Source organism: Varanus komodoensis, unplaced genomic scaffold (genome assembly GCF_004798865.1).
Source record: "Varanus komodoensis strain SLA01 unplaced genomic scaffold, ASM479886v1 scaffold18_3, whole genome shotgun sequence".
NCBI lineage: Eukaryota > Metazoa > Chordata > Lepidosauria > Squamata > Varanidae > Varanus > Varanus komodoensis.
Window position 1 is genome coordinate 11974902 of NW_025335549.1, and position 20978 is coordinate 11995879.

Here is a 20978-nt window from a genome sequence, read left to right on the forward strand (position 1 = left end):
CCGCCGCCGCCGCCTCGATGGGCCGAGCCAGCGGCGCCGGGGGAGGCCGGCGGGAGCCATGAGCCGAGCGCAGCGCTGCCTCGCGGGGAGCCGCCGCCGCCGGTGCTGACCGGGCGGAGGGTCCCCTTCTCCGCGGCCCCTCGGAGGGGGGAAGAGCATGAGCGGCGGCCCCGTCCCTGCCCGCCGCGGCGCCGCCTGGGCGAGATCGAGGACGCGGGCGCGGACGGGGGAGAGGCGAGGCGCGGGCGGAGGCGCGGGGGGCGCCGCGCGGCCCCCGCCACCAGGCCGGCGACGACAGTAGCGCCGGTGGCGACATGGTGCCCTTCGCGCCGCCGGAGGGCGCGGAGGAGCCTCAGCCGGAGCCCGAAGCGGAGCCCTTCTGCCCTCCCGCCCCCCCGCTGCTGCTCCCCGCCGCGGCCGGCCTCATGGAGGGCTCCGGCGGGGGCAGAGCCGCCGGCGCCGGCGGAGAGGTGAGCGCCGTCCTCGGGCGGGCCGGGGGGGCGCTGGGGCGGGCGGGGGGCGGCTGGGCCGGGGCGGCGGGGGCGCCCGGCGCGGGCACCTGTCCGGGCGCCTTCCTCCGCGCTCCCCTCGCGGCTCGGGGGCGAGCCGGAGTGCGCGGCGCGCGGAGTCCGCGACCCCCCCCCCCCCCCCCCCGCGTCCCCTGCTTGCGGATCGCGCCGTCCCCGCCGCCGAACTTCCAACTCCCCCAACTCTCCACCTGGCCTCCCGCGAGCGCGGCGCGCCCGGCCCGCTTCGCCCCCTGCCCGCCCGGAGTCCCCGCTGCTCTTCGCAGGCGAGCCCCCCAGCCGCCGCTCTGGCCCTGCGCCGCGCTCGCCCTGCCCGGACGGCGGATTTTGCCGCGGGTCCGTGGCTAAGATGCCTTTCAGCGCAGGCTGCTCGCAGCTGGAAAACGATACATCGACCAGCCGGGGCTGGAAGTAGTTCCTTTCTTTCCCTGTCTGTGTTGCCCTTTTCTCCCCCGATTTTCTCCCTAGGTGTGACATTTCCTCCAGGGCACTTTGGCTAGATGGGTTTCCCCACTATCCACATTTCACAGAATCGTAGGAGTTGATCTCTCGATTCGTTTATCTCTTGTCTTTCCTTCCCAGATTGGATCACTGTACTGAATAAGCCCCCTTGTGAACTGTTGAGATATCTCCAGTCTATGCATACTTCCTTATATACACCCTGATCTGGGTCTGTATAGTATTAACCACCATTTCTTTCTGTGTATTCCTTGTTTGGTAATTCTAGGTCTAAAAGACGGATGTATCCATTCTTTTCCATCTTGCTCTGCAACTAGGTTTTGTACTGCTGTATTTCCTGAGCGTTAGAATCGTGTTAGTGTCATTTAGTGTTAGTGTCGTCGTCCCCCCCCCCCCCATCCATCTCTCATCAAAAAGTCATAGCAACCTCTGCAGCTGCTTAGTATTACCAGGCAGGCTGTGGGTCATTTTCCTCTCAAGCAGCCATGGCACCCAAATTCAAATGACAGAACAAGAAGTACCTGAGTGGATAATTGAGAAAGCAGCAGTGGACATATTCAGGGTGCTGTGGAACTGGGTGTTAGCGTAGCCTGCTGCTCCGACAGGGATCTTAACGAGTAGCTCATACCTATTTTCTCAACCCGCAGCTGTTTATTCCAATCTTTGTTATCGTTTATATGTTTTGGACCATTGGTCCAAAAAACACATTTGGAAGAGCATTATAGAAAGGCAGTATAGTTATTTCAGCAATCAAGCGCTTCTCTTCCCGCAGCATTAAACTCTTGCCTGCACTAACAGTGAAGTGTAGGGGTAAACTGCTTCTGTTCATTTCTAAATTTAGAAAGGCTCTGAACTTCCAGAAGAATTATCCACTTCTTCTGTTCCACCTCCCTTGAACTTCAGCCCTCAAGAGTGCCGGGCTTTGTCCCTTGAAATGCCTACTTTAACGAGCCCTAATGACTGCTACATTTCAACCATATACATGTATGTGAGAGAGAGCTACTGGATAGTAAGAGTTACAGTCAATATGTCAATCATTTGATTTTGGAGCGGATGTAAGGGATGCTCCCTAAAGCTTAATACGAAGATACATGATTACCAATGACTTTTTCTAGAATCTAGACTTTTCTTGTTTGAAAAAATTTGAAGCTGCTTTCTGGGTGGCCCTAATTAGCTTGTATTACCTTTGTATGGTAATGGCAGTAATGACATTTTACCGTATTTATTTATTAGATTTATATCCCACCTTTTTTCTTTTTAAAGAACTCAAAGAGGCTTATATCATTCTCCTCCTCCATCTTATCCCCACAACAACCACCCTGTGAGTGCATTGGGCTGAGAGTCTGGGACTGGCCCAAAGTCACCCAGTTGGCTCCATGGCTGAGCGGGGACTCGAACCCGGGTGGCCCAGTCCCAGCTCTTCACCACTGCACCACACTGGCTCTCTTTACTATATATATCCTGCTTTCCCTCGATCGAGCACAAGCAGTGTATATGTGGTTACATGGGTGGTCTCCCATCCTGCCAGAGACCAGATCTGCTTAGCTTCAACAAGGTTGCTGCATTATGTAATGTAGCTCTGACTGAAGGCTTCAAAGCCTCATATATCACTCATGATTTCAGAGGCTACTTCTACCTTCAATCAGTTCACCTTTTAGCTCCTCCCGTCTTTCATTTTTCTATAAGCCACATGCTCTTTGGGCTTCACTTGTCCTTGGAGGATCCAAGAACCTATGGTTACTGTTTCTAGGCCAAGGAAAAGCTGACAAACCTTTTGCTCTCCCAAGGGCTCATTTATTATGGAAAACAACTTGAATAAGCTTATAGTCTGCATGGTGTTATTCAGGTGAATGGAACCTCATCAACTCTGTTTTGTGACATGCCCGAGTTGGAATGCCCAGTTTCTGTCTTCCTTCCATTGCCTGAGCATTAGACAATGTCAGTAGGTGCCAGCATCTTCCATATAACCTGTTAGAGTTTTATCAGAATGGCTTTTGTTCTGTTTTAGGCGATCTAATTGTAGCTACCTGAATAGTGACACTTGTCTCTCTTGCATTTCCCACCAGATGTCTTAATTAGTGATAGTTCCAAAAAGTCAGGACATTTTGTAAAGGAACTTAGTACTTTAATGGTAGATATTAGCAACAGCCTCAGAAAGAATTTCTTTAAATATTGGCTAGTTCTTTTGGCAGCTTGTAACTGGCCTGCAGGACTTACTGGGTCAAGTCATCTTCATGCTCTGACTGTAAACACCCAAGCAGCTAGATCTGAGGATAAAAGTGGAAAGGAAGCCTGCCAGAAAGGGCCTCCAGTTAATAAGGGTAGGCTAGTCCAGCTGGGGGAGAGCGAAACCTCAGTAGCAGCAGCTGGGTCTCATCAGGAGGAGCTGTTAAGTTCTGGGATATAGCAGGAGGAAGGGAAGTGGGTAAGAAGGGCTAGAAGGAAAAGACTGCCTGCTGTGACAGTAAGGAAGAGGATTCCCTCCGCAACCATCTGCTCTGGTGCTTTTGAGAAGCAGCAGGAGAGACAGAAGGACTGCAGGTGTATCTATCCTAGACTTAACCTTTTTGGGTGGAAACAATGGAGACACATCAAGTATAGAAAGGCTTGGGGATCTTCTCCCATAGAAACAGACAAACCTTGCTGCAAAGGGCAGGTGCTCCAGACAAAGGGTGTTGGATATTTTGCTGCTGTAAAGCCAAGAAGTGAGGAAGGAAGGTGTAAAACCGTGAGCAAGCATCTCCAGGTTGCTTGGATCTCAGTGTGGTAAGTAGAGGCAAAGACTTACAATTTAAGTCTGTCTGTGCTTAACCTTTAGAGACTTGTAAATGGGAAGGCCTAAGGCAGAGAGTGAGTCCAAGCTACTGTGCAAGTCCCTGTGGAAAGGTGCACAGAGCTCTAACCCTAAAATGGCTATTGCTGGAAATGGAGCCCATGAATTCAGAAAACTCACAATGAGCAAATAACCGTGTTCTTCCATAGAGTACTATAAATATATAATATACATGATTTACTGTACAGCTTCCCTATAGAAGTCTCTGATCTTGCCTAATCTTGGAAGCTAAGCAGGGCTGGGTCTGGTTGAGATCTGGATGGATGACTTAGTTGTTGTGAACTGCCCTGAGGTATGTGCTATGGGTAGTGTAGAAATGTAATATGATGATACAGAAGTCTTTATGAGATAATATAAATGAAGTCACATCTTGCACAAGACCCTGGGCTTCTGGCAATGACAGATGCCTTAAATGCCAATTACTATACTATGCTAATAAAGGATCTGATCTAAAGAGTAGTTGAGAAAACGGGTCAGACTTGCCTCTGGTTGCAGTTCAGGTTTTTTAATACTAGTTTTTAATGGTTAATTTCTCTTACAAGAACTTCCGTACAGTTAGAGATTTTTATTTTTTATTTTTTTTGGTGAATGGATGAGGGGATAAATTAACAGTTTAGTGTTCTCATAGGAAGGAAATCTTAAATACAGTCTAATCCTTCCATTTCCTGGAAGCAAGTTGTACAGCATTCAGTGAGATTTAACTCCAGAGTAAGCATGGGCAGACTGAAGTCAGTGAGGTTTAAACGACCTGCGTGCTGGATTGTACTCTTAGCATTTTGTACTTTGTCTGTGGGCCTGAGAGTGGTGTTTCTAAGCACTGTAATTACTACGCAATTCTCCATTATAGCCATAATCACTTGGAATATTTTAGTGGTCTATATGATTTAGCAATTTAGGAAAACAGAATTTTACATTATTACTCATTCATCTAAAACCATCTAGTTAACTCTAGTGTGCTGAAGAAGGGTGTTTACTCTAGAAACTGTGAAATTGTTGCATTGGCAACAACTGTGAAAATGTATCATAGCTGCATTGGTAACAAACTTACTTTGACCATTATTCTAAAGTTCCTGGGTACAACGTGACATGTTTGTTTTTCTTCAAATATTACAGAGCCACTTAAGCAAATATGCAATTCACAGTCCTGGTTGTATTTACTATCTTACAAGGCTGCATTCCCATGCATATTTATCCCAGGAGTAAGCCCTACTAAATTCATTGAGAAGTGGGGAAAGCTACGCAACTGTGATAAATGGGCTGAGAATTGGACTGTGCAGCAGGGCTGTTTGCCATCCTCTCTGTTGGAAGTGGAGAAAACTCCGTGAAGCAACATGCTGCTTTCTGCCTCTTACTTTCCTCTGTGTTCTGTGTAGCCTGTTGTGAAACAGCAGAGGTGTAGCTAGTGGTGAGACTTTGCTCATGGAAGGCAGTCAAACTTGCAACTGCTCTGCATTTTTGTCCTGAGCCTTCCTTAGTAACTGAGGTTTGTCCCCTCTCCTGAAGAACTTGTGTTTTCAGTGTGTTAAAATGTTCATATGGAGCCTCTTCTCTTGGTATTTTGTTTTCCCCATTCTAGCTTTAATCTGGCTGCTCAAGCATTTGATGCTAGAAAGCCATCAACTGCAAATTTCAAGGAAAACACTTTTATTTCACACTGAAGCAAAATGATAAAGGTATCTAATGATACTGAATTATATGGGGCTGCTATGTTTGCATCTTGCCATTTCACACTTAAGTTTGTGTATATAATGTCAATCTTCTAAAATACCTGGAATTTAAATGTAAATTGAATGATACTTTGATGTCATGTATTTAATGTTGTCCAGGTACTCTTTACTATCAAAAGGGCTGAGGATGTATTTGAAATCAAGAGTTTGTTGATCCAATTACTAGTTTTTATGTTTAGCAGATGATATAGGAAAAATAATGAAATCTGAATGAATGAAAATAATCTGAACTCTGTTAGTTCTGGAAATTGTCAGGATTAACAACAGTTGCAAAATACTTGTTACCTTTGCACAAAAAGTTTTACTGTATTTTTTTTCTGCATTCCTTCTTGGACAGTATCAAAAGTAATTGAGTTTTTTTAAGCCAGTTTCATGTTGGATATAGTATTAGTATACTTATCCAATTATAATATTCTCCAATTATAATCTGGATATGCTAAATACATGTCATTCCTTTTAAACAGAATTATAATATTGCTTAAAATTTGTGTAGATTTTTTTTGATTTTGTTAATATTTCTTAGTTTTGTAGATAATTAGGCTCAAACTTTCAAACTTTTAAATTTATCATCTTTCTGAAAGTAGTTTACACATCTGAAAATGCTTCACTCTTTGAATTCATGAAGAAACCAAATGCCAGAATAATACAGACTGAAATTATTCCGTCAAAATAAAAGGACTATTTACTTAGGAAAATGCTGTTGGATTTGCAGACAGCAAATATTGTCATGAATATGAGTTGAACCTTGCTCTTTCTGTTGCATTGCTAGAGCAGTCCTGGTTGTGTGTGTGTGTGTGTGCGCGCGCGCTTATGTTAAATTGAAGACGGCATCCTTTGCTTAGTGCCCAGATCCCCACATTCAAGATATGGCTGAAAGCATTACTAGCTTTTTTACACTTGTTTTTATTTCTAAGTTGTCAGCTGGTTAAGTATATAACAACAATTTGGAACTGTAGCCACCCTCTGCACTTCCCTCAGAATTGTCACCCAGAAAATCCCCCAAAGCCCTCTGGAAAACTATTTAATTTCATTTTTATGCCGTTAAAATGGCTGAGATACTCCGGGTGGTTAACAAAAGTTAAACACTCAAACAACAAAAATCACATGAGACAATAAAGCCACAGCAATTGCAAATGAACCAGCACTCTGGGCATCTTGGGGCAGAGCATCTTCATAGGTCTTCCATCCCTTGTGAAGGGAAAAAGCTGCTGATGGTCTAAATCTCGGCAGGCAGCGGTCTGACCACCAAACCCTCCATGCTCAGGGCATCGTATCTGAGCAAGAAGACCAAGGCTAGAGTATGCCCTGTCACACGTGCTGGGCCAATGACTTGTGGGGACAGTTCCATGGTTTTCATTGTGGCCATGAAATTCGGAGCCCCTCCAGAGGAGATGCCTGCAGCATGAATGTTGAAGTCCCCCAGAACCAACTGCCTGGGAGGGCTCCAGCATTACATCTACGATCCCCTCCATCAATTCAGGTAGGGAGACTGATGGGGTTGTAGGGTTGGTGATGCTACCAGCAGAATCCCCTGTCCTGCTGGCCCACCACAAGGTGCAAACATAGAAACAGCAAGTCAGAAGGGGCCTCCTGGGCCATCTAGTCTGACCCATGGCTCCAGCTGGCTCCATTCATGACATGCCAAACACTCCACACTAATAGTTTACTTGTTCACTGAAGAGGAAGACTTGCAGATAAATCAGTAAAATAATGCCACTGAGAACTCTGACGCTTGAGGTGATGTGACAAAGTGGTATTTGGTCTGACCTGGTTGATTCATGCAATCCAACTACCAGGATAGTGCAAATGATTTAGTAATGAGCATACTATAAAGCAGTCCTGTCCAAGTCTTAGTTTATTTGGGATCCAATCATAGCTACAGTATTTTCCAGATTTGTTATAAAGTATTATACAGTGGGGAGGTTTTCCAAAGTAGTTTGCCATCTCTTCTGGAAGGGGAAAAAAGGACTTTGCATGTACTGAATACGTTCAAACGAACGTCTGTAGAAGTTGAATTGGTTAATTTGTTGATGTGGCTGGATTTGCAAAGATGAATCGGGTGGAGATTTTTAATACTAGGAAAACAGCTATGCCATTGGTTGCATGAATTGTTAGGGTAGGTAGTAGCTTCTCTGCCCAAAGAATGACTAGGGATAGATGAGAACTTTCAATTCAGTTTGCAGCATAGCTTGCTATAAAGGGAAAAGTAGCTTTTGAAAAGTACAGAAAAGCAGATATTTGAAATGCTACGGCAACTAAACTGCACAGTTAGAAATGTACAAACTCTCTGATTTGTAAAAACGTGCATTTGAAAAAATGCACAAAATGTTTACAGAATGCATTATTTTGAATCATGCGTATGAAAATATGTCTGAATTGTCATTCAAAATGACAAAGAAAATGCAGTCTGGTGTGGAAATTGGATGGAATAAATTTAGTAGTGGAAAAATGGAAACTTGAGTAATAGATCTGCTTAATGGGAGGCAAATTATACAGTTGCCCTTAGAAGTCTTCTGCTTTTGATGCAATCACAGAAGGGGCAAGGTGCTCTTAAGGGCTGTTGCTCAAGTTCCATATTTTCTTTCCCCCACCTTTAAGGATCACCGAACAATTGGAAGAAAGCAAAACATCCATCTAATAAATTTGCAGAGCGGAGGGAATTTTGTGGTACTAGTTTGTCAGAAAAGGGCAGCCCCCATGCTGTCGTCAAGTTTTTGAAAACAGGTTTGGTGAAACCAGGGTGGGAATGGAAACTATTCCAGAAATTCTATGTGGTATTGATTCTTTGGGTGAATTGTAATTGCAGGTGGACTTGGCAATGTTGGCTGTTTTCACCAGCCTGTGTAGTTTAAATCACGCAATGACAGGTTTAACACATTTAATACAATAGTGTTAAATAGATGGTTATTTACCCAACAGATTATGAAATTATATTCTGAAAATTGATGTAAAATGCCAAAGGAAAGTCCATTGCTAGGCAAGGAAAGAAATGGTATCATCTAGGAAGTTCTGAAATGATAATGCTAGATTTTTTTTTAGCAAAACTGATTAATTCTACTATTCATTTCAAGTGTTTAGTTTATTAATTCAATTTTGTTTTGTCACCTGACTAGACAATTCCAAAAATTGGCTAGAATATAGAAAGTTAGAATATATACATAAGGAGGGTTTAAGGACAACCTATGATCAGTGACAAGTATGTTGAGAAGACATGTAAAATATAGTTGTATACTTTTGGTTCTTAAAATATGTGTGAGCCTAATTCATACTCTAGCATATGTTTTTTCAGATATCAATATTTTTCCCACTACAGTTGTAGAAATTTAAATTGATGGCAATAATTTTTAACAGGAAGAAGGGACCATATAGTATAGTTATTTATTTAAAACATTTGTATGCTGCCCACTTGTGCCACAACACCTCTGGGCAGCTCACAACCACGAGATAAGTAGTAGTTGGCTGTGATATAGCAAGTTCCTTGTGGAACACATTTCTGTGTCTGAGAACCTAAACAGTTGCTGACACTTGGAAGTTGAGAAATAACATTTAACCTTAATACATTGCGATATAAAAGAAATCATTCACTGAAGCATGTAGGCCTTTCTCAGTATGCTTTGGTGAAATCATAGAATAGAGTTGGAAGGGGCCAAAAGGGCCGTTGGGTTTAACCCCCTGCTCAGAGCAAGGCTCCTATTAAACCATCCCTCAGAGATGGCTGCCCAGTTCCATCTTGGATGCCTTTTTTGTTGCAGAGCCCACAACCTCCCTAGGTAACTGGTTCCAATGTCATACTGTTCTAACTGCCAGGAATTGATGTTCAGCCAGAATGTGGCTTCTTGTAACTTGAGCCCGTTCTTCCATGTCCTGCACTCTGGGATGATAAAGAGGACGGTCAGGATCACTTCTTAATGACAACATTTCAGGTACTTGGAGAGTGCTATCATATCTCTCCTCAGTCTTCTCAAGGTTAAACATGCCCAGTTCTTTCACTTTCTCATGATATGGTTTTGTTTCCAGTCCCCTGATCGTCTTTGTTGCCCTCCTCTGAACCCTTTCCAGCTTGCCTGCATTTTTTTAAACTGTGGTGCTCAGAACTGGATGCAGTACTCTAGATGAGGCCGAACCAGTGCTGAGTAAATGAGAACTGGTACTTCATTGGGATTTGGAAGTGATACTTCTGTTAATGCAGCCCAAAATAGCATTTGCCCGTTTTACACCTACATCACATTGTTGACTCATATTCAACTGATCTACAACAATTTCAACATCGTTCTCGCACTATTGTTGAGCCAAATATTCCCCATCTTGTAACAATGAATCTGGTTTCTTTTTTCTAGGTTCAGAACTTGGCATTTGTCCCTATTGAATTTCGCTGTTTTCAGCCCAGCGCTCCAACCTTTCAAGAACACTTTGAATTTTATTTCTATCTTCCAGGGTACTAGCTTTCCCACCCAGTTCTGTGTCATCTGGAAATCTGATTAGCATTCCCTGCACCTCTTCATCCAAACCATTAATAAAAATGTTGAAGAGCACTGGGCCCAGGACTTGAACCCTCGTTATTCCACTAGTTACCTCTTCCCAGTTTGAGAAGGTGCCATTGAACTCAATTCTGTAGTCAGCTGTGGTTCTGCCTGTTAGCTGTTCCATCTAAATCTGGAAAGGCTTTTTCTTGTTGCCTGAAAATTTACACAAAATACCATATATGCCTTCATGTGAACTAACTTCCTGTTATTAGAGACTTAACTTAGGTTCTCTAGCCAATTGGGAAGTATTGATGAAATACAGGGAGTTGTATTTTTATTATTATTATTATTATTATTATTATTATTATTATTATTATTATTACATTTCTATTTAAAGTAATCTGGAGGAAATGGTTCTCATCTTGTGTTATGTCAAATCTGCTAGTACACCAACTATTTTGAAAATGCTTCATCTCACTATTGTAAATGCAGCTGCATCTCACTTCCATGACACAGATCGCATTACTTGCGAATTGGATATTGCATACAAGCAACTAATCATTTTGAGAACCATTTCAGGAAATCAGCATTAGCCTTACAAGTTTCCGTTTGCAAAAACAAAATCTCTTACTGGGGTCACTGGATAAGCCAATAAACTTATATTGAAAGTATGTTGCATTTTATTGTTAACCTTATTACTGCTTTCTCTTTGCAGCTGAATGGCATTAAAATGGTAGATGAACCTATGGAAGAGGAAGAACCATATTCTTATAATGTAAGTATATTTACAATTTTTCATGATCGGAATTTCCATCAAAACGTAGTTGTAGATAAGACTCTTTGAGAGAATTATGTACTTCATTAGCAACGGAGCTAACAAATTTTGCAAGACAAAGTGAGAATTCAAAAAGCGAAGGAAGAAAAACCTCATTTTGTGCCAGCTTACACGTTGTGCAGCTTAGTCTGGGCATCCCAAAAGGTGATGTGGAAGCTTGCTTGAAATAGTCAACACTTTCCATTTTGCAATGTTGATACATGCAAACCAAGTAATATTGTTATGAATTCAACTGTATATGCATTGCAGTCAGTATTGATGCTTGCTTGGGGTAGGATGAAGCAGTATCTTGGCAGGATCTCTTAGAATGAATTTGGAAGATGTAGCTAAACCTCGAATTTTAATACTTTCATTATAGTTGAAATCACCCATGGAAATAAGTTCTCACCACTTACGGAAATACTAGTTGACATAATTAGTTTTATTTTTAAACTCTCTTGACTACTCGAATGTTCCTTGTTAGCTATTTGTGACCTGGGAGGTTGGGGTAAAGAGGGAGCTGCTCTCAGTTTGAGTCCATGTTGACTTGTGATAGGCAGTGCAGCTGATGGCTAGTTGAAAACCAGTTTGAAAAGGGGGAAACAATTCTCAGATGTTGATATACTGGAAGGACAGAGAGAATTTCCTGATGTAGACATTCATAGTCCCTTTTGGATAGCACCTTAATGTGGTGTTTGAGGTGGTTTGAGAGTGTCAAAGAAGCCAAGAGCAACGCTGCCAGGAGGCTGGTTTCTCGCACTTGTCTAGTCCCGTCCGTTACCTTGTCCCCAAGGCAACACTGGCAGAGGATCTTTCGCAGACAATGACAGTGATTCTGAACTTCGGTTCATACTGTGCAGAAGGCAGCAGAAGTAAAACACTTCTGGATTTTTCTTACCTTGTAAACCCTATAATGAAACCATCCAAAGTATACATGAAAATAGGATTTTCTACAACATCTATATGAAGCCATCAGTATCCTGAGGACACCAGCCTGTACTCATACTCATTAGATTTGGATTTGGCAGGGAAGGTGCTCAATCAGTTGTATAAATTGATGGTCAGCTCGGCTAAGATAGAATATTGTCCATTAAGGAAATGTGAGAGGTGAAATTGATTCCAGACCAGGTACCTTTCCTTTCATCCAAACCAAAAAGGACGGAGTCCACTTTCAGGTGGCTCATGCTGCTTATGGGCTGATCTCTCTGATGTTTCTTAATTTGTTCTCCCTCTTAAATTGATGCTTGTATAATAAGAAAATCTCACCCCTGCCCCACTTCTCACCACACGAAATTGTCTAGTTTTCAGACTCCCTGACTTAGCGCTGGGTCCTTAGGCCTTGACCTTTCATCTGTAAATTCTGCTTCAGAATCTGAGTCAACAACGTCTGAAGGCTGCTTTACAGGAGGAGCGAGCCCAATCCCCACCGTTGGTTACTCGGTTTTCTCTGCCAGGAGCAGGAAACAGGGAGCCTTTGATCACATTTGTGATCAGTACCAAAACTGGACCCATGAGTCCTTTCACACAGAAATTTATTCCTGTTTTGCCCCACATTTTCCTTTTTAGCTAATTTAGGGGGTGGAGAGGATTCTTTAGCTGTGATTGTTAAACAGTTGGGAGTCAAAACCTCCTGCCAAGAGAAGTCTTGCCAAATCACCTGCAGAACTACTGGTAGATCCTGAACTACCTGCTGCCCACGCCTGTTGTAACACTTACTACTGACGTTAGCTGTAAGAGCAGTTCTTTAAATCAGGACTATACCAGTCCGGTCCTCAAAGTTGTGAATGTTCCCATTTGTGACATAAAATTAAAGGACTGGAATGAGGAAAGCAGAGGAATTTTGGATTAGCAGATGCAACTTGTAAGCAGTTGAAGATAGCAAGAGCAAGGAAGCAAAACAAATTAAGGGGAGGACTAGAGAACCGCTAAAGAGGAGGGCTGGATATGCAGGGAAAAAATGGACTGGGAACATGCTTCAGTTGCCTGACACCTGTTTTCTCTGATCCCGATACAGTGCAGTGCCTCTGTCGCTCCTGCCTACGCTAAGCAGCTGTTGAGTTGCCGAGATCTGTTCAGTTCCCTTCTGTTATGTTATGGGGCTGCTACTCAATATTTAGGATTCATTGGATGTAGCTTTTCAAATTAGTGAATATACTGAGGAATATAATTGAGTTAATGTGGAGTCTAGAGAGACTCAGCCAGCAAGTGTTCAAATTTGCATTAGAGAACAGTATTCTGTCATTTCCACTGAGAAATACTCCCCACCCTCCTGCCTAATTCCTATTTAATTTCTCCTATGTCAGGTTCTGCAGAAACTAGTTGTGATGTCAGAGGAGAGCGACTTAAGTCGGGCGGTGAACACTGCAACAAATGAATTATTAAAATCTTTTTTTCAGAAAATCTTCAAATGTATTGCAGTGTGAAAACAACATTGTTGAACTTCTAAGTGCAGCATCTGTGCCTATTAAGGATTTCATTAGGGCTGATTGATATTGTGTCTGTTTTTTTTTTTCCCTGTCTCTAAGCAACATGAATGCTAGAATTTTAACAGCTTTTTGCTTTAAAATGATGCATTTTAATATGCATAAGAATAGTATTTAAATTCCTTCTAATCTTATGTGAAAAGAAGAATGAGGGACTCTTTTTATGCACTAGGAATTTTGACCTGGTGATGTTTATTTTTTCAGTGCAGGGTTGGAGGAAGCTGAGTATTTTAAAACTGAATCTGGTTTTCTTTTACACATCCTAGATAGATACATTACAGTTTTGCAAATGTAGCAAAATTGTAGCTTGTGTAGATCTCAACATCACAAAGAGCTGGAGTCAACTTAACCCTTAATGAATCAGAAATGTTTCATGGATGTTGCAGTGATAACTTTCTTTGTGGATTAGTATCTGTTGTTGAAAGGTAGGAAGCAAAATATTTTTGTGATAGATCTGGACAGGTTTATTCTCCTTATATTGTGCGTAGATAGTGTAGCTTCCCTAGTTCTGAAATGAACAACATGATGGAATTACTTACATGATGGTCTAGATAAACAATGGTTTTTTAAAAAAATGTTTTCTTGGTTAATATAAATTGAAATAAATTGTAACCTTTTAAAAGAAAGTTATACATCTGTTTATAAGTGATAGGTATCTATATATCTATATATATCTATATCTATCTATCTATCTATCTATCTATATATATATTGGAAATTAATATGGGGTGTTCTTTCTTTGTCTCCTTTAGTCTGATAAGACCTATAATTTAGCCTGGCTACTATTATTATCCATGTGATCACCTCTCATGAGGAGATCTCTTATGATCAATATATTTTAGAAAATATAACAAACTATTGTTTATAGCTCTCTTTTCTTTTAAAAGAAGTCTTACCTTTTTTTTACTTTAATATTTTTTTCACAAGAGATCATAGAAGTTTCCTGTATTTTGGTGACCTTTCTAACTTTCAGAATTGCAATTTTTATTTCCACAAAAATCAACAGTACCTCTGCTGGCCATAAGAGAAAGTCTAAAACCTATCTTAGGACAAATACCTATGTTAAACCAAACCAGAGGCCATAAAGAATGTGCAAGCTTTTGAATTTTCCAGAAATCCACACCATATGGGAAGAGGTTGTACCTGTTCATATTAGATTCTACATAATGGCTCCTGGTTAAGCCCAGAACTGTTCCTATGGCTGCTGAAAAGAATGCAGAATCTATGGCTTCAAAACTAGCCAGCACAGAATCATGGAATAGTAAAGTTAGAAGGTGCCAACAAGGCCTTCTAGTCAAAGCCCCTGCTCAGTTTAAAGCTTTCCTGGCAGAAGGCTGTCATTCCTTCTTGAATGCCTCCAGTGTGGGAGATCACCTTGAATTTTGTTTGTTTCTTCAGGGTATTAGATATCCACCCAATTTTCTGTCATCTGCAAGCGTTCATTGCACCTCTTTATCCAAGTCATTAAATCTTTGAAGAGCACTGGTCCCAGAACTGAGTCCTTTTACCTCTCATCAATTTGAGAAGGTGGCATTGAGAAACATTCTCCGAGTCCAATTTTGCAGCCAACTGTGGATCCACCTGATAATCGTTCCATCCAGTTCTTGTTTGGCTAGTTTCCTGATTAGCGTGTCATGGGGCACTTTGTCAACAGCTTTGCTGAAATCAAGATTATATTATGTCCTCAGTATTCCCACAGTCTTCCAGGGAGGTCACCCAATCACAAATGAGATCGGATTAGTCTTGCAAGACTTGTTCTTGATACATCCCTGCCGGCTTTCAGTAATTACTCCATTGCCTTACTAACTTCTTTATACTCTGTTCCAGAATTTTCACAGGGATTCATGTCAGACTAACTGGTCAGTGGTCCCCAGGATCCTCCTTGTTGAATGGAAGGGACAACATTAGCCCTCCTCCGGTCATCTTCCCCCACGATTTCTCAAAGATAATGTGCAGTGTCTCAGGGAGCTCTTCTGCCAGTTCCTTTATCGCTCTGTGATGCAGCTCAACAGGCCCTGGAGATCTGAGCTCATTCAGAGAAACTCGTTTGTTTGTTAATCTGAAACTTCGGTCCTGGTCCTTCACTTGGTATTTCATTTTTGCCAGGGAGGTGAATTGAACACTTCAGCCTTTTCTTTGTCATTTGTTAGCAATTTGCACTCCTCACTGAGACCCTGAACTACCATTTGTCTTTTTACTGTGGACATACCTGAAAAAAGCGTTATCCTTTCCAGTGTTATTCCTGCACATCTCTGTCACCTAAACGTCTCTTTTATTGTCTGGCCTTACTTCCTATACACGTCCTTTTTAGTTTTTTTGGTCTACCAGGCTCATTTTCCTGTATTTCTGTGCAGGGATGAGTATTTTTTTAACATAAAACAACTCCTTCTCCTCTCCTATTTCTTCTGCTCTTTTAGAACAAATTGTACCCTTTATTTGTTGAATTCCAGTCATAGGAGTTGTTCCACTAAGCTTCAGCAATACCTATCAGTGTTTGCCTTCATGTACTGAGAGTTCATCGCAATGTTTCCCATATTCTGGGTGTTAGTGTATAAATGCTGAGGCCCACGTTAGTTACGGTCTGGCTTCTTTCCCATGTAATGGAGAAACTGCTTGGGGGCACTACTGCAGCTCACCTCTCTGTTATGGTGAGTAAGCCTCCAAGCTCCTGTTGTCTCCAAGTCCTTGTCTCCTTCCCCAGTAGGATTCCATCTAAACCCCTGCAGCTGAAATTCTTCAATCTGGAGTCAAAGGCATTATTTCCAGCTCTTATGCAGTGCAACCAGTCTTTTGCCAGCAGTCCGTCTTACAGGTAGCATAGTCTGTGGTCCAAGAATCCAAATCTCTCGCATCAGCACCACCTTCATAGCCAGTTGTTCATTTGAAGAATTTTTCCCCTTTTTAAAAATCCTCTTCCAAGAACTGGGAAGGATGGATGAGAAAACTCTTTGAGTCCGAAAGTCTTTGAGTTTCTGTCCTGGAGCTTCAAAATTGAATGTGACTTCTTTGTAGCTACTTTTGGAGGAATCATTTGTTTCTATGTGGATTAGAAGAAAGATAGTTGTCTGTGAGTTTTGGCAATCTTTCAGTCACATTTCTAATCTGAGCTTCAGGAAGACGGCATACTTGGCAAGTTTATGGGTGATCATGACATACTTAGGCTTCAATCCCATGCAGCAAGGAGCCTTCTGCAATGACTGCTTGCCTCTTTTTCTTGGTCAATTGTTTTTCTTCATCCTGTGCCCTTCCTTTTCCATATTCCTTGGAGGGTGGAGAGTTGCTGCTGAAACACTCACACCTTTTCATCTAATAGTGCAACCAGCTTACATGTAACACAGGTATGTAACCCATTGTCAGGGAGGAAAGCAAGGATAGCAGGTACCTTATAGGTCACTGCTACTGGAGAATCCTTTCTACAACAGGGAGGAGGAGAATGTAGAACTATTGATTTACTGCTGTTTTGAGATGGTCAGTTGAGCTCTGACTTCTCTGCTGCTCATGGTGAGCTCCTCTCACTTCCCAGAATTCCTCAGGCACATGCAGATTATCCCCACAGATAAAACTTGGACCCGCAGCCAGTTTTGCCATGTGTCCTGCCTTCTTGTTCTCAAAATCAACAAAAGAGAAAATTCTTCTGGGGATTAGTCACTGTGGTTACCAGGCCTACTCCCTGCCAGGGAGCAATAGGAAGCAATTGATCTCAATTAGCATATGAGAACCAGCTCAATTGGTCCTTTTTGCCTCCCCAGATAGAGGGGGGAAATCCCTTTTAAAAATTGAGGATTTTCACCTTCTCTGCTTTAAATCAATGTATTTTGCAAAAACTAAGAAAAATATGGCTTTTTGTAGTGCAGACAAGATAAAGGGATTCATCAGCCCTTATACACAACAAAATGAAAATGATAACCAAGGACATGACAAAAATCAGCTTTCTTGTATTTTCAGTTCAAGCAATTTTTTCCTTAAACCTATTAGCAACCTGTTGCATGTTTGGTTATGTCCAGAGTGGATTTAGTTAAGAAACTGTTGTTGCTTGGACCACTTTGGGTGCTCAGTTGCTTGAGTGATTTTGCCATGCAGCTGCTCTAGGACATAGTTATGGAAGTACATTGAGATTTTCATCTTCTCTGTCAGAACTGGAACATACATTTATCCAGTCAAAGTGTTGGAGTCCATCCAGTTGGAGTCACCCGCTATTACAATACTGCCTTTGTTGGAGGTCTCCCTGAGTTCATTTCTCATCTCAAGGTAACCCTGAGCATTCTGGCTTGGAGGATGATAGCATTCTCCTGTGACTAAGTTAGCTCTGGAGCAAGGAATTCTCACCCAAAGTGCTTCCATGGACCAGTCTTCACACTTTGGGCTGTCACATCTGCTGGACATTCTGCCCTCTTTAATATAGAGGGCAGCCTTTCAGTATACCTTTCCCTGTCCTTCCTGTACAACGTACATCCAGAGGTGACCACATCCATTTGGTTATCTCTGCTCCACCAGGCTTCCCTAATGCCCACTATATCTAGCTTCTCCTTCATCACTAGCTACTCCAGCTGTCCCATTTTTTTGCCCTAAGACTTTAGCATTTGCATAGAAATACCTAAGCATAGTGTCCCTCTCCAAATGTGCGTAACTTTTGGTCTGACACTTAGTTCTCTCCAACCAGTTATGTCTCACCATAACCTTGTTGCCTATTTACCCCCCTCCTGCATTTGGGCAACCTGGAACTTCCTTCCCTTCATTGGACTCAAACTGGATGCTTCCCAGCTCCTGTAAGCTTTCTTCCAGCATTCAGTTTAAAAGCTGCTCTGCCATCTTTATGTGGAACCAGTAGCATTTCAGAGAAAACTGCCTGAGGGGTCCTGGATTTCAGGACTTCCTCACATCATTGGTGAACTAAACTTCCTCACATCATTGGTACCAACATGGACCTTGATTTCTGACTTCACTCCTACACTATGTACAAGGCTATCTAGATGGCTGGAACCTTTGCACCAGGCAGGAAATTCAGCATGAGGTCTACATGCCCATTGCAAACCCTTAAGCAGTGTGCTAACCGCTGCATGGACTTGACCATCTTTGGGTATCCTACAAAACTATCAAGAAATCTGATACTGAAAGGAACTGAACTGAAACTTTTACCTCCTCATGAATCTTCTCAGATCCTCCGTGTTTAGATAATCAGTGTTAGCTCTTTGTTGTTGTTGTTAGTTGCAAAGTTGCGTCTGACCTATTGTGACCCCATGGACAGCATTTCTCCAGGCTCTCCTGTCCTCCACCATCCTCGGAGTCCACCTAAGCTCTCACTGACTGCCCCAGTGACTCCATCCAGCCACCTTGTCCTCTGCCATCCCCTTCTTCTTTTGCCGTCAATTTGTTAGCTCTATCTTAATTCTAATGGATTCTCATAATAAGCAAGATGTAGCTTACATAGCTTCTATACATTTAACTTTTAGCTTTTTAGGTAGTATTAAAGTCTTTTCCCTGAAGTCTGAGAACAACTGGTAGTCAATTTAGAAAAAAAAATGAGCTAGATAGACCAGTGCTCTGACTCAGTGGCTATATTTGAATATCATACGAAAACAGGTGCACAGCCTTCTTGCCCTTGGGATGCATGTGAAGCTGGCCAGAATGGGCCATGTGTTCACTCACACATGCATGCACATGGGCACTTGCATCACACTGGTCTGATACAGTTTGCTCGCTCTTCTAGCTCTAGTGGGGAAAGAGTGATTTGTATCGGAGATTCTGAATGAGGGAATAGAGTACAGCTTAGCTGTCATTGGCAGAAAGTGGCAATGGCTACAGTAGTACAATCTCCAGGAAACTGGTGGGGGTTTAGTGGGATGGTGGGTTAGAATGCACTGGAGAGGTGCATTTAAGGCTTGGAAGCCACGGGCCGTGCTTTTGTTCATGTAAGCACGTTTGCTAATACTTAAAGCTTGTATTTTACCCTGCTCTTCAGCCGATAAAAGGTGTTGTGTGGCTTGTAAGGAACAATAATAAGACAGTCCTGAATTCAGGCTTAAAATAATAAGGATGCAATGCAGGAGGTCATAAGCTGCAGGGAGTCTTGGGTGGTAGCCAGTTGGGGTGTATTTCTGCTTGAATGCATACAATTCAAAAACATTAATACATAATTTGTTTCTTTTAATTAGAAAACAGCTAGTGGTACACTTGTTAAGTAATCGTCCTTTACAAATACTGCCCTTTAAAAATGTATGCAAATAGACACTGAAGATACAATTTCAGTGGTTGTTACTATTGGTTTTTGTTTGAATAGGATGAAGGAAATGTAAAAGAGATACCTATTACCCATCATGTGAAAGAAGGATGTGAAAAAGCAGACCCTGCACAATTTGAATTGCTTAAAGTCCTTGGTCAGGGATCGTTTGGAAAGGTAAGCCAAAAAACATCACTTTTTCTTCTAAATGTTGTGCTTTATTATCCTAATAGTCCACTCATTCAGTTGATCATATGTTTGATTTGTATTTCTGTGCTGGGTGGGAGAATGAAGTTCTGTTGGCTGGGGAACATAAACTTCAGTGTATGCCCCATCCTGCTCTCACATGAAACTTTACTCTTTTGAAAGAGGGTTTTGTTTTGTTTTTAGTTGAAAACTGGGACATTTTACTTTTGGTGGAAGGTGAAAGATGTTAAAAAGTGTTGCATTTGATAAGCGTAAACAAATACCCATCATAATTGAAAAGCTGTGAAAGTTACCTTTAAGTTCCCTTTAAGCCTTCATTTATTGTGCCGCTGTTGAAACATTTAATCGCATCTCAAGAATGCCACTTTAAAAATTGTTACTGTATTTTTGCTTTTGAAAATAATGGGCTCAAGTTACAGAAAGCCAGATTGCAGCTAGGTCTCAGGGAAAATTTCCTAAATGTGGGAGCAGTATGATAATGGAACAAATTATCTAGGAAGGTTGTGGGCAGTTCCACACTAGAGCATTCAAGATACAACTGCACAGAGATGGTTTAACTTGGAGTCCTCCTCTGAGCAGGGGCTTTGACCGCAATGACCCTCTTGCCCCTTTCAGCTATAATATTTTATGATTCTGTGATGACTCAAAGCATGACAGTTGCAGGTAAGCAACCTGCCTTTCTACAAGAAGTATTATTGTACCATTCCGTGCACAAACTTAGATTAGAAGTTCTGGGTTAGTTTTTATCCTATAATGCCTTTGAAATACTACACTTTCTTGTTTGCTTAGGTTTTCCTTGTGAGAAAAATCATTGGGCCCGATGCTGGACAGCTGTATGCTATGAAAGTTCTGAAGAAAGCATCTTTGAAAGGTGTGCTTTTTAACATAGTAAAAGAATTACTTTCATTTGATGGGGATATTTGTTGAGTTGTGAAAAATAAGGACACTCTGGTTCAGTAGTCATCCTAACTCAAGGACTGTTCCACTGAAAGCAAGGTACTTAATCCTAAGTAAATATGTTTAGTATTAACATGTTTGGCTACAATCATTTGAGGATATAGTTCAGAAGAGTTTGGCTAATTGATTGTTTCAAAGTATAGACTCTCATGATGACAGATTTCTGTTTAATCCTTCCTTCCTTCCATGATTCTGTCATGTTTTTAACCAGTTTTCTATATTCTGGAATAAAAAGTACTGAGGATCATTCCTGCCTGACCGATTTTATTTATTTATTTAAAACATTTCTAT

At 41.9% G+C, this 20978-nt stretch overlaps 1 protein-coding gene across 2 annotated transcripts in view; it reads left to right on the top strand.

Annotated features, from left to right (window-relative positions):
• The first annotated feature begins 374 nt into the window (after window positions 1-374).
• The window catches only part of RPS6KA6 (ribosomal protein S6 kinase A6), a 53877-nt gene continuing 33273 nt past the window's right edge, over window positions 375-20978 (top strand). The window contains exons 1-4 of one of the 2 annotated variants that reach the window (XM_044427265.1): window positions 375-470; window positions 10725-10784; window positions 19584-19700; window positions 20520-20601. In XM_044427265.1, the coding sequence (XP_044283200.1) occupies window positions 426-470; window positions 10725-10784; window positions 19584-19700; window positions 20520-20601 (304 nt within the window). In that variant the 5' untranslated portion in view covers window positions 375-425. The remainder of the gene's footprint in view (window positions 471-10724; window positions 10785-19583; window positions 19701-20519; window positions 20602-20978) is intronic. The other variant, XM_044427264.1, reaches the window with a different exon arrangement.